Source organism: Crocuta crocuta, unplaced genomic scaffold (assembly GCF_008692635.1).
Source record: "Crocuta crocuta isolate KB4526 unplaced genomic scaffold, BGI_CrCroc_1.0 scaffold84, whole genome shotgun sequence".
Classification (NCBI taxonomy): Eukaryota; Metazoa; Chordata; class Mammalia; order Carnivora; family Hyaenidae; genus Crocuta; species Crocuta crocuta.
In genome coordinates this window covers 6,816,140-6,829,692 of record NW_027530213.1, presented here as the reverse complement: position 1 = coordinate 6,829,692, position 13,553 = coordinate 6,816,140, and the positions used below count along the sequence as shown (strand labels likewise).

Here is a 13,553-nt window from a genome sequence, read left to right as displayed (position 1 = left end):
TGTAGGGTGGTATGAGGGTAGGGATGTGTATGTGTGAGCGAGAGACAGAAACAGAAAAATGACAAGAAGAATGTGAACTCTATCAAAAGACATTAACTAGAAATATCTATAGAATAGTTAATCAATCACCGATGAGATTCCTCATTTATTTTTAGTATATTTATAAAAATAATTTCTTCCTTGATTAATATGCCGTAGTAATTTTAAACTCTCAGCCTTTCACAATGTAGCTTATAAAATATTTCATATAATAATATAAAATGTAGGACTTCATTTAGATAATAATACAGAAACACACAAATTCACATTACATTTTTTCCCTAGCCGTTTTAGCCTTCTAAGGGTGTTAATTTCTTGGCACTCAGAAGTCAGTAATCATTATTTATTTGTACACTAAATATACCAGGACACTCTCATCTGACTTTTGGTTGAAATAAAAGTATCATACCTTTGTATTTATCTGGCTCAGAGCACAAGCTTTAACCTGAAGTTTCACATAGTTATCCTCTGTAACAGGAAGATTTTCCTAGAACCAAATGATAACATTCTTATGAGAAAATGCCTTTATGTTGTGAAAACTACCATACATAATTGAACAAAACTAAACAGACTCCATCCCAAATCTGATACCTAAGTTAACTGAAAAAGCCACAAACAACTATCCAAGAGTATAGAATAAAAAAAGTAGAAAGGGAAATTTTGGGATAAAATGCTTTAAAAGCCGTAGGTAGGGTAGTTATTTTGAAAATGAATAGATACCAACATGGGTATATGCATAGGCAATACATTTTTAGGATAACAAAGTAGAGTAAATACCATACTTTTTTTGAATCTAAATAACCTCAAAGCATCAAATCTTTGCATGTACAGGGATATCCTTATGCACATGATATATAAGCCTTCACTGATTTTAGAATTTTCTTAATGGTATAAATGAAGTTTTTTAGTGTCATTTGTGTATCTCTTATTTAACTTAGCTTATTTAATATCTGTCTTAGACATTTCAGCTGCCACATGGGATTCTGGGGTCGAAATACAAACGTAATCGCATTTAATTACCTCTCTATTCCACAGCTAGATATAACTTCAACGGCAAATAATTGTTTACACTCAGGCATTCAATGTCATCCACCTATATTATTTATTAAATATATTATCACTTCTGGGGCATATGGGTGGCTCAGTTGGTTAAGTGGTCCACTTCGAATCATGTCATGATTTCACTGTTTGTGGGTTCAGGCCCTGCATTGGGCTCTGTGCTGACTGCTCAGAGCCTGGAGCCTGCTTCAGATTCTGTGTCTCCCTCTCTCTCTCTCTGTCCCTTCCCTGCTCACAGTCTGTCTCTGTCTCTCAAAAAATGAATAAAAACACTAAAAAACTTTTAAAAATATTTAAAAAAAAATATATTATCACTTCTGCCAAATAACCATATCCTGGCACCAATAATTAATATACTCCCCTCAACTCCTGGTATTTCCCCAAATTAGATCAAAAGCTAGGTAGAATATCTACTTGTGTAGCCCCTCCTACAACCTACCAAAGAGATAAGTGTTTTATTTGACGTGAACACAATACTCTGGGAGTATTTCTTTTTAAGTTTCAGATTTGATAGTATTTGGTGATATTATGAAGATATTCAGTACTATCAATGAATATGTGGATTTTACTAATGATTCTATGAACCTGTAAAGGATTCTTTTTTTATTTAAAAAAAAAAATTTTTTTTTAATTTTTATTTATTATTCTAGGAGAGAGACAGCGTGAGGAGGGGAGGGTCAGAGAGAGAGGGAGACACAGACTCTGAAATAGGCTCCAGGCTCTGAGCTGGCAGTCAGCACAGAGCCCGACGCGGGGCTCGAACTCACAAACCGCGAGATCATGACCTAAGCGAAAGTCGGACGCTTAACCTACTAAGCCACCCAGGCGCCCCTGAACCTGTAAAGGATTCTTCCCAAGAGCCCATCAAACCTCTGAAAGAGTCATCCTTAATGGTAGAAACCAAGCTCTCTGAGATTTAGACTCCTGAATTAACTTTAATTTTGGAGTTAGTGAAAAATAACAGAAAAACTGGGTTGTGTTCATGATCTAGAAATTCTTATTACTACCATGAAATAAATATAGCACTTAGTTTTGGATCCTAAGTTGACAGTGGAATGATTCTGGCTTGCTACAAGCCTTTCAAACAATCACCAAGATATGAAAATTCTACTACCTGTTCTTGGTTAAAGATGAGAGACAATTTAGAGCTTAGCGAATTAATGTTGCAAAGCTCAGAAATTAGCGTGGAAAACAATGCTTTTCCCTTCTTTCATTTCACAACATGAGAGAAATATTTTCTGAAATATGGCTACAATCTGAATACCTGCTTTACTGTGGGATTCTGAATATGCTGGGTTAATTATGCAACATAAAAGACTATCAAGGTTGTTGTTTTCCTAATTATGTTTTATACCACCAACCTGAGGACTAAAAATTCTTTTGCAACTCTTTAAAAAAAAATAGTTATACTATAATATGGACCACCATTTTCACCTAAGATTAAAGGACATCATAAGTTTCATTTAAGTAATTTTCTCTCACTTAGTTGTACCTAAAATAACTTATAACAGGTCATTTAAAATTGATTCTATTACATATAGGAAATAAACTACCCTGTTTAATTTAAAAATCAAACCATTTTCTTACCTTTTCTTGAAATACAAATGTTATTTCTTCATTTGTAGAACTCTTTTGAAAATATAAGCCTTTCATAGTCCCCTAAAAAAGAAAAACATATTTATATATAAATATGAAATAAAATATCTTCCAGACCAAATGAAAGCAAAAATTGAAAAATAATGCTTGCTGGGGAGTCTTGGTGGCTCAGTCGGTTAAAGCATCTGACTCTTAAGGGAGCCTCAGGTCACAATTTCAGTTTGTAAGATTGAACTCTGCATCGGGCTCTGTGCTAAGAGCGAAGCCTGCTGGCGATTCTCTTTCTGCCTCTTTCTCTCTCTCTCAAAATAAACAAACAAACATTAAAGAAAGAAAAATAATGCTGGCAAAGGATAAAATGCCAACTATAAATGTGGTTTTCAAATAAAAATTTAGATAATAATTCCCTACAGTGATCAAATAAGAGAATATGCAGCAATCTCTGGGTACATGTCTTACTAAGAAGGGGATTACATTCAACCTTTCACACAAAGGTGAGCAGGTGCTTAATTTCACTTTGCTATTCAGTAAAAATTATTAGATGTACTTAAAAAATTTTTTTCCAAGGGCCACAGAGCTCAATTTTAATTACCAAAGGTAGTATTTAAAGAGCTGTCAAAGTCTTAAAGAAAAAGACCATTAAAAAGCAAAAAGTGAAGTTAAAAGACTACTCACTAAAATCATACCCCTGATTCTTCTGTATCAGTTTATAAACCTTTTAATGGCAGTATTAAGCCTATATTTTGTGAACTTCTGGAAGCATCTCTAAGGATTCCACAATTGTTTAATTTTTATAACACAGCAGACTCTCAAACAAGTCCGAACTGTGCAGGTCCATTTATATGTGTATTTTTTTTTTTACAGTCTAGTCCTGTAAATGTATTTTCTCTTCCTTACGACCTTGTTAATAACATTTTATTTTCTGTAGCTTACTTTATTATAAGAATACAGAATATAAAATATATAACATACAAAATATGAGTTGATATCAGTAAGGCTCTCAGTCAACAGGCTGACTGAACAGTAGTTAAGTTTTTGGGAGTCAAAACTTATATGCAGATTTTCAACTGCTCAGGGGGTTGGTTCCCCTAAACCCAGACTTGTTCAGGGGTCAACTGTAATTGTATGGCAAGACATTTTATTTTATTTTATATTTTATTTTATTTTTATTTTATTTTAGAGACAGCGTATGCTCATGAGTTGGGGAGAGGGTCAGAGAGAATTCTAGGCAAGCTCTATTCTCAGGGTGAAGACTGACACTGGGCTCCATCCAGTGACCCTGGGATTATGACCTGAGCTGAAATCAAGAGTTGGATGCTCGCCTGACTGAGCCATCTAAGTGTCCCAAGACTATTTCTTAACATGTAAATTTTACAGAGGTATAAAATATACACAGCAAAGTTCACAGATCCTAAATGTACAGCTTACTGAATTTTACAAAATGAATATGGCCATGTCACAGCAACAAAACACAACATCACTAGAACTCCAGAAGCTCCCTTATTCCCCTTCTAGTCACCAGCTTCCCCTAAGGATACTCAACATCCCAAGTTTCAGTAGCACAGATTACTTTTGTCTGTTTTTGACTCTCTAGAAGTAAAATCATACTCCTTCATGTCTGTTTCTCTGTTTGTAAGCATCATCCATGTTGTTTCCTATGGTTGTAGTTCATTCATCATCCTTATTACACTACATTCTTTTGTATGAATAAATTACTATTTCTCCATCCCACTACAGACAGACATTTGATTGTTTCCAGTTTGGGCCTTTTACAAACTATCCTGTTAACATTCTTGAGCATACTTTCTGGTGAGAGTATATTATTGTGTTTATTTTATGGATGAGGTAAACGAGTCTTCCAGAAGTGAAGGTATATACCCAGTGTGTAATAGCACCAGCTGGGCCAGAGCTGAGCTACCCACTCCAATGCCATTTCTCTTGACCATTACAGTTAATGGTTTTTTATTGAGCTGTTAACCTTAGATATGTCACTTAAGACTAGAATCCTATAAGCTCAGAGACTGGAGCCTGTTTCAGAGTCTGTGTCTCCCTCTCTCTCTGACCCTCCCCTGCTCATGTTGTCTCTCTCTCTCTCTCAGAAATAAAAAAAAAAATTAAAAAAAAAAAAGACTAGAATCCTATATCCTTTAGTTCAGAACTGATAATTATTAAGTACTTGTTAGAACTGGCTGTGTAATTTGCAGAGCTCACTGCAAAATGAAAGAGCAAGGAGCCTTCTCTAGAAATTATTAAAATTTCAAGATGGTGATAGAAGAGAATTAAACCAAGCATGGCTTCCTTTTGAGAGCCAAGTCCAGTGTGACTGCATACGTTCCAAACCATGAAGCTGACCCTGTATGTTGAATCTTAGTGGATCTAATGGACCCACAGAAAGGGTCTTTACTGAGTAGTTTGGCAATGGTTGCTGCTTTTTAGAATGTGATAACTAAACACTGGAACTAACAGAAATTCAAGACACAACACATTCAAGACACATAGAAACTATATGGGCAGCTGGGCACCTGGGTGGTTCAGTTGGTTAAGTGCCAACTCCTCATTTTGGCTCAGATCATGATTTCATGATTTGTTTGATTCGTGGGATTCATCCCTCAGTGAGGCTCTATGCTGACAGCACAGAGCCTGCTTGGGAATCTCTCCTTCTCTCTCTCTGCCCCTCCCAGGCTCTCACGCTCACTTTGCTCATTTGCTGTTGCTCTCTTCTCAATAAATAAACTTAAAAAAAAAAAAGAGAGAGAGACTATACATGTAGCATGTATCAATAAAGTATAGAAAAATAGGCTGAACTAGGTCCGATGTTAATTCTAATCCTTTGGTTGCAGGCTGTGTAGGTCAGTATGTATGCTGGGGGGGAGGGGAGGTGCGGGGGGGAGACCTGAGCATAGACAGAGCAGCTACACATTCCCTACAACTTTAAAGAACCCTCTTCTGCCTAGCTTTCAAGCCTGCCTAAAATGCATACTCACTGTCCCTAATCTACTTTACTTCCATTTTTCTAACACATACTCTCTGAGCGAGTCAGCATGACTCCACACCATCTGGCCACCCCTGTCTCTGGGCTTCCAAGCATTGCTGGTTCTCTGAGACTGTGCTGAACTTACTCTACAGATTCTGCGAACTAAATGAAACTCAAGTCCTATCCCTTCTCTGAAATCACCCCCAGTCACATTTAATCTACTCCATCTGTTCTATGCTTCCGGATGTCATGCCATACTTACAAACAAAACCTTGCTTTATTCTTTTACTAACTAGTAGGTTTTCCCAGCTATAGCTTGGGAGAATCAGTGTCTATTATTATTAAAGAAATAAAGAAATTGCTGCTCCTACTCAGTCTGGTGCTACTAGTATTTCCCTTTTGAGAAGCGGAACAATTACGTAACAATACTGTGATTTCAAAGCATCTCTTGTTATTCTGGAGGCCACTGTTTTCCCGCCCATGGTAACTTTTTTTTTTTTTAAAGTTTATTTACTGTTTTCAGTAACCTCTACACCCAATGTGGGGCTTGAACTCATAACCTGGAGATCAAGAGTCACACACTCCTACACCTGAGCCAGCCAGCGCCCCTGTCCACTGTGTCTTAAAACATAGGGCATGTTTCCCAGATCAGCAGTCACATGGACCTCATATTGCATGCACCCCAATTTCAAAGACCCTGTAAGATAACTGCTTGCTTGTATCCCTAGTTTCCCCTAAAGCAAACACTATATATATAATAATGCTAATAGTTTTAATCAGATCATCCTAATTGGTGCTTCCAGACTTAGCTGGTCCAAAAAAAAACCATGTGGGAAGAAAATTATTCTCAAAGTTACGAAGTGAAGGGAAAAAAGTGCTTTTAGAAAAGTGGCCAGAAGAAAATTGAAGAAATGCTAACTTAGTTGTTTTGCAGACAAGAAGGAATACTTCATTCTGAAACTAAGAAAATGGTATAGTTTCTTAGGCACTGGTCTAGACTAAATGGAACACTTAGTCCACTATTTGATGTATGTTGAATGTAAAGATAAGTGCACACAGAAAATAAAATGGATATCTTATTAAATAAAAATATAAAATAAAGGCTATAATATTTATCATGCCATTTCCAAGAATGGCATGTTCTACTGTAAACTTTGTGAAAAAGTGGTACATAAAACTCTTAAACGAAAGTAAACCTGATTAAAAACTGATGTGCCCTATAAGAAGCATTAAGATTTTCTATTTTTCCAGGTACATCAGATTTTTATTTTTTTTAAGTTTATTTATTTTGAGAGAGCGTGAGTGGGGGAAGGGCAGAGAGAGAGAGGAGAGAGAGAGAGAGAGAGGAAGAGAGAGTCCAAAGCAGGCTCCACACTGTCAGCACAGAGCCCGCAGCAGGGCTCAAACCCACGAACTGTGAGATCATGACTCAAGCCGAAACCAAGAGTCAGATGCTTTAACCAATTGAGCCACCCAGGTACCCTAAGGTATATCAAAATTTAAACATATTTGACCTAAGTCCACAGACTGAGAATTATGTTTTTAAGACTTTAAATTTTTATAATGGTCGCACAATAAACCCATTAAAAAATCTGGAGCAGCAAAAATTAAGTTGGAGGAGCATGTGACTCTTGATGAGTTTGAGTCCCGTGCTGGGTATAGAGATTACTTAAAAATAAAATCTTAAAAAAAAAAAACAACTAAATAATGTTTGGTGCAAAGAAGAAACACTTGAGTAGAATACTTCAAAAAAGCAATTTAAAAAATACTGATCTTTAAAGGGAATTCTAAAAAAATCAGTGGGGAGACATTTCACATGATTCCATTTTATTATAACAGCAACATGAGCTCCATTTGCTCCTCTGCAACACTTAATCCCTCAAGGAGCTCATCTTTAATAATTGTAAATAACTGTAAAAACCTCTATACTCTCAAACCCGAAGTGTTCTGAGAGTTTCAGATCTATTTCCAATTCAACAGGCATAAAACTGAAGTCACTTTCTCCAAAACAAGATTTTGTGGTACCAGTCCTCAGTCATCAAGGATATTTCAGAGTCTATCATAATTCCTTCCTCTATATTAAGTTGTTGACCATAAAGTTTCCTTCTTCCTTCATGAAGTCCTGGCTCCCCTGTTTACCTTTGGTTTTGCTGGGTGTTACCACAAGTGAGGTGCTAACATCACAATGTCTTTGGCCACCGCCCAGTGGCTTCATTTCTTTCCTTCACCCAAGCCATCTGTTACTCTATGGAAAACCTAATTCCTGGAAGTCCAAACTCTTATGTGCTCAAATTTCTATTAGTCTCCAGCACCAAATTTGCAATATTGTGGCCACTTGGGGTCAGGATTCAGTTACAGTATTTCTAACCTGCTTTTTAAGAAAATCAAAGATATACTGTCAAGCAGCTAAACCACAGAAAAAAGGTGAAGTCAAATCTAAAATGTGGCCCCGTATATTTATTATCATGCCAGGACTGGTACACAGGATTATTATCCTAGCCAACTCGATTGTAAGGGGTAACTCTTCGGTTCTACTGAAAAGGCGACTTAAGTTTTAACAGGGGCACCTGGGTGGCTCAGTCAGTTAAATGTCCAACTTCAACCCAGGTCATGACCTCATGGTTTGTGAGTTTAAGCTACAGCATTGGGCTGTCTGCTGTCAGCACAGCGCCTGCTTCAGATCCTCTGTCCTTCCCCCCGCCCCTCCCCTGCTCACGCTTTCTCTCTCTCTCTCTCAAAAATAAATATTAAAAAAAAGTGACTCCAGAAAAATGCCTTCTTTAAAATAAATTAAGTTTTAACAATGGTCTTGCTCTTCTGTGGGAATTTGCATATATAGCCACATATCAGATAAGGAAATATGTCAAACCAAATGCCCAAATATTTAAAAAATACTTTAAAAATATTTAAAAATATGGTTAGCATAATCAGAGGCGTCTGGGTGGCTCAGCTGGTTGAACATCTGACTTTGGCTCAGGTCATGATTTCATGGTTCTTGGGTTCAAGCCTCACACTGGGCTTTGTGCTAACAGCTTGGAGCCTGGAGCCCGCTTTGGATTCTTTCTCTGTATGGTTAGCATAATCAAAGTAACTAGTTGGAGGTCTGGTTCAATGTCATTACTTTGCAGGTTGTGGAGAATGGTAGTTCTAACTAGATAAAACCAGCTCTGGTTTTTAAAGAGGGAGGTAAATGCATGGTTGTAACAATTAGAGGACATCTCTGCATTCTGTAGGCAACAACCTCTAGGAATCTGTATAGCCTAAGGACACTGCAGAAACAATTAGTACCCAGGTGTTTTGCTGCATACACCTGCACCAGCTGCAAACAAGTGACCAGATGGGAACACAAGGGGCTGTGAGAGGCCTCACATGTGGCTAAATCCAGAAACGTTTTTCTAGTTAATAACATGTGTTACAAGAACTTTCTACTTTCACATTTTAGGTGTCTAATTTAAAACAGGAAAATTCATTAGGTTGCATGGCTCCTATCACTGCAAGGATTTACACAGAGGCTGGACACATATTTACAGTGACTTCAGAAGGTTCGAGAATCAGCTGAAGAGGATGGGAGAATATGATGACCATATTAAAGCGACGGCCTCTTCTGATTGTGGCAATGGTGTGATGTGATAAAGGACCTTTTTCCGTTTTATGCTAGCTCAACCATGTGACACTGGGGCAATGAAGATGGTGGGTACTGAGGGAGCGAAGCAATTGATGGATCCTTTCTAAACCTCCACCACACTCTCCCTTATCAAATTGATTAAAACAATCTTCTTTTTAACATTATTGCTGTTCGTAAATGCTTATTTAATTTTCCAAACCACTATAGGGTCCTTAAGAAACAATTTCCTGCTTCAGAAGCAAGATGGGAACTGTAACTTTGATTAAATATTTACTAATAAATCCATGACAAAGAGAAAATAATTCACAAGATGTATATTTCTTGCAATATATAAAAATAGAAATATTTAGCAAAAGATCATATTTTAGTATGCGTTATCTTTAAAAAAAATCTTGTTAACGTTTTATTTATTATTGAGAGACAGAGCATGAGAATGGGAGGGGCAGAGAGAGGGGAGACCCAGAATCTGAAGCAGGCTCCAGACTCCAAATAGTCACCACAGAGCCCGACGTGGGGCTCGAACCCATAAACAGCGAGATCATGACCTGAGCCGGAGTCAAACGCTTAACTGACTGAACCACCCAGGCGCCCCTCATATGTGTATTTTTGCTCTTCTAATCTTAAAACTCTCCTTCGCTCAGGGCAGTACTGTTTGGTGAACCTAGAAAAATCATAATGTTGTCTTTGAAATATTCTATGTGAAACTCACAGGAGCAACAAAACATTCATTTTTAAGAATAATAACAAAAAGATTTAACCACAAACAAAACCAAAATACACCGTGATTCCGCAGTGAAACATTTTAAGAATTTCAAGCTTTCCCATTCTCTTTCTTCAGAGTGGAACACAAATGAGTCAAGACACATTACTGCCCAGGATATACTACTGGGGGAAGTAGTATCTTTTATTATTATTTATAACACAGTATGGAGATGGGCCAGGCGGTAGAGCATGTCAGTCTTGATCTTGGGGTCCTGAGTTCAAGCCCCATGTTGAGCTATATCTTAAAAAAAAAAAATGGAGGAACTATCAAAATATTTCACTGCAACTGACAGGCAAATTGAACTTGTATAAGGGAACCCTCTCTGTTTCAAATCGAATGTTTGATCTGCCATCAACTGGCGCAGAGCATCAATGAAGGGAAATTAGTGATTAAACAATAAAAATTATACACTACAAAGGCTGACAGAATTTATAAGTCAAAACTGACCCGAGTTTGAATCCTGGTTCTCCCACTGACTAGCTGTATGACTTGAGGCTATTTAATTCTAACCCTTCTCGGTCTTAGATTCTGTATCTACAGAATAGAGACAATAGTAGTTACCTCCAAGGGTTGCTGTAAGGATTAAACAGTATATGCAAAGAACTCAGTACAACACCTGGCACAAAATAACTCTTCAAAAAGTATTCACTATTTTTACCATTATTTTTGCAAATTGGGCAGAGAAAGTCTCTAAAGTTGTTCTGAGGCCCATCTCACAGAGCAGCAGAGGGTTTGGGCACATGCAATCCTTTGATCTTTAACACCGTTTAAAAAAAAAAGGTTTTTTAAAATGTTTGTTTATTTTTGAGAGACAGAGCCTGAGCAGGCAAGGGGTGCAGAGAGAGAGAGAGAGAGAGAGAGAGAGAGAGAGAGAGAGAGAGAAGAGAGAAGGAGGGAGGGAGAATTCGAAGCAGGCTCCAGGCTGAGCTGTCAGCACAGAGCCAGACTCTGGGCTCGGGCTTAAACTCACCAATCTAAGATCATGGCTTGAGCCCAAGTTGGATGGTTAACTGACTAAACCACCCAGATGCCCCATCTTTAACACTTTTTATTTTCTCAAGTGGGCAACTGTATATCATCTAAACTGGCGCTGTCCAGTAACAGCAGTCACTAGCCACAGGTGGCTAAGGAACATCTGAACTATGTCCAGTCAAAACTGAGATGCCTTGTCAGTGTAAAGTACACACTAGATTTCAAAGAGGATATTAAAAAAAAAAAGTCAGCAGAGCACAGGACTCTGGAGTTGGGGGGATTGTGAGTTCAAGCTCCGCATTGGGGGTACAGCATACTTTAAATAGTTTATAATAGTTCACTTTGAAAGTACTCGATTATGCGTTGAAATGATAAATTTTGGATATATTGGGTTAAATGAAACATATTGTTAAAATTAATCACAAGTGTTTCTTTTCATGTTTTTTAATGTGGCTACAAGAAAATTTAAAATTAAGTGCCTCGCATTATATTTGTACCGGGCCAAGCTCACGCTAGGGCCTCGCAACTCATAACGTGGACCAGGAGCACCCGGGGAAGCTTGTTAGAAATGCAGATTCTCAGGCTCTGCCCAGACCTTTGGTATCAGCATTTGCACTTCAACATGGTACCGAGATGATTCTCACGCATCGCTCCATTGTTTTTTGCTGTTTATCCTAAGAGGGCAAATCTGGCCGTATAATCACATAAAATGCGAATACCCTTGCTTTAGGTGATTGCTCACCGAAAAAGGAAAGTGAAGGAGGAAAAAGTGGTAGCAGAGAAAGAGTATGGGAGAAAGGAAAACTCAATATTACAGGAACCGAAAGAAAGCAGGGGGCAAAAATTCAGCCTGGGAGGTTCAGGGGAAGGGAACTGCCAGACTTTTGCTTCCATAAATGTAGAGAGAGATGCGAACTGAGATGAAACCTACAATCAAAACCTGTAAGGACCAGGAAATCGTCCCGCAAGTCTTTCCCGCTCCTCAGCCGCCGCGGCTAAGCTAGGCCTGGACCCGAGGGCGTCTGGGGTTGGGGTGCAACGCTAACCACCGTTCAGCCCAGGGCTGCACAGTTCCGCAAGGCTTCCAAAGCCCACGGCCCCGCTTCCCAAGACCCAGAAACCGGGTCCCGGGGCTCACCTGCCTCCGAGCCGCCCCAACCGCCTGCGTCTTCGCCACCGCCACCTTGGAGTCCTTTTGCAGAGAGCCCGCCCCCGCTGGCCCAGACGCTGCTCCCATTGGTCAGGCCGCTCGTCAGTCCTGAACCGGAGGCTGTGGAGAACGCCATAGCAACCGAACTTGGAACTACATCTCCCGAAATGCTCTGCTAGGCGGAGAAGCGTCGCACCAGAGGCTACCAGTAAATGGACGAAATTGTAGTCTCCCGGATAGGTTCCGTTTTATGCAAATTTCTGTTAAAGACCACACCCTTCCTCATTCCAACCGTTTTCCCTACCACCTTCCTTGGAGTGTGGCCCGCCTCTTTTTCGCCTCCGCGTTGTTCTCTCCTTTAAAACCTCTTGTAACTAATTTAGTTGAGTGCATCCTAACTATTGCCTCTCACGACAACGGAGAGATGCACCAACACCTTGGAACAAAACCTCCATAAATCCCGTCAGGGAAATCCCAGACCAAAAGCTTTGGGTTACTCCTGGGAGGAGGGCAGGGAAAAAGAGGGAGTCCTAATCCCCGCCTCCTTTGCGCCTGATGATTGGTTGATTTGGCTGTCACTCCGTCTTCTTCCTTTTTTTTTTTTACAGCCAGCCGTTCCCGTTCTTGTGGTGGGCGGGGATAGCGATAGGGGGCGGTAAGGAGGTGCGGGCCCCTTCTTCGGATTGGCGGACTGTTGGTTCCCACCCCTCTGTGGGCGGGGATGGAGAGGTGGATGGGGGCGGGAGAGGCAACCCAGGGAGATGAGGAGATAGGTGGGAGCGAGGGAGCGAGGGAGGGAAAGAAGGAGGTAGAGAAGAGCGGAGGAGCCGGGAGGGAGCGCAGCTTGGTTGCTCCGTAGTACGGCGGCTCGCGAGGGAGNGGGATCCGGAGCTCGCGGGGAGCGGCATCGCGCCGCCCGCCTCTCCCTCGGGCCTCGAGTCCCCGGCTCATCTCCTTTTCTCTGTCGTTTGCCTGCAAAATCCCTGTCAGTGAAGGGCGGTCAATGCCGTTTGGCCCTGAGTCGTCCTGGCGCGGCTGACTCTGATGGCATTTAACAGAAAGCGGCTCCCTGGTCGGTGGGAGCGCGTCCCTGGTGTCTGCCGCTTCTCCTTCCCTGCTTTACGCACAGACGCGGTTTTATGGTGTGGACCCGAGGCACAATTGCGGTCCCTTCTTGCTTGAACGGGGAAATGTAATCAGAATCCCCAGGAAAAGGAAACCAGCTAGGCATGGGTTGCACCTTCCTTTACTTCTGTTTGCCTTTGGATTAGAAAACAACTTCGCAGATAACATTTCCTCCGGGCATCTTTTGTTATGATTCAGACCAAAGAAGGCTTTGCTTTGGAAGCAATAAATTCTCGTCTTTTTCTGTTGG

General features: G+C 40.0%; 1 protein-coding gene across 1 annotated transcript in view; it reads right to left on the bottom strand.

Moving 5' to 3' along the window:
• Window positions 1–13,012, bottom strand: part of CRYZL1 (crystallin zeta like 1) — a 36,415-nt gene extending 23,403 nt beyond the window's left edge. The window contains exons 1-3 of the mRNA XM_077765492.1: window positions 12,167–13,012; window positions 2,686–2,757; window positions 449–526 (exon numbers count right to left, since the gene is read on the bottom strand). Of these exons, the coding sequence (XP_077621618.1) occupies window positions 449–526; window positions 2,686–2,757; window positions 12,167–12,265 (249 nt within the window). The 5' untranslated portion in view covers window positions 12,266–13,012. The remainder of the gene's footprint in view (window positions 1–448; window positions 527–2,685; window positions 2,758–12,166) is intronic.
• Between the last annotated feature and the right edge of the window lie 541 nt (window positions 13,013–13,553).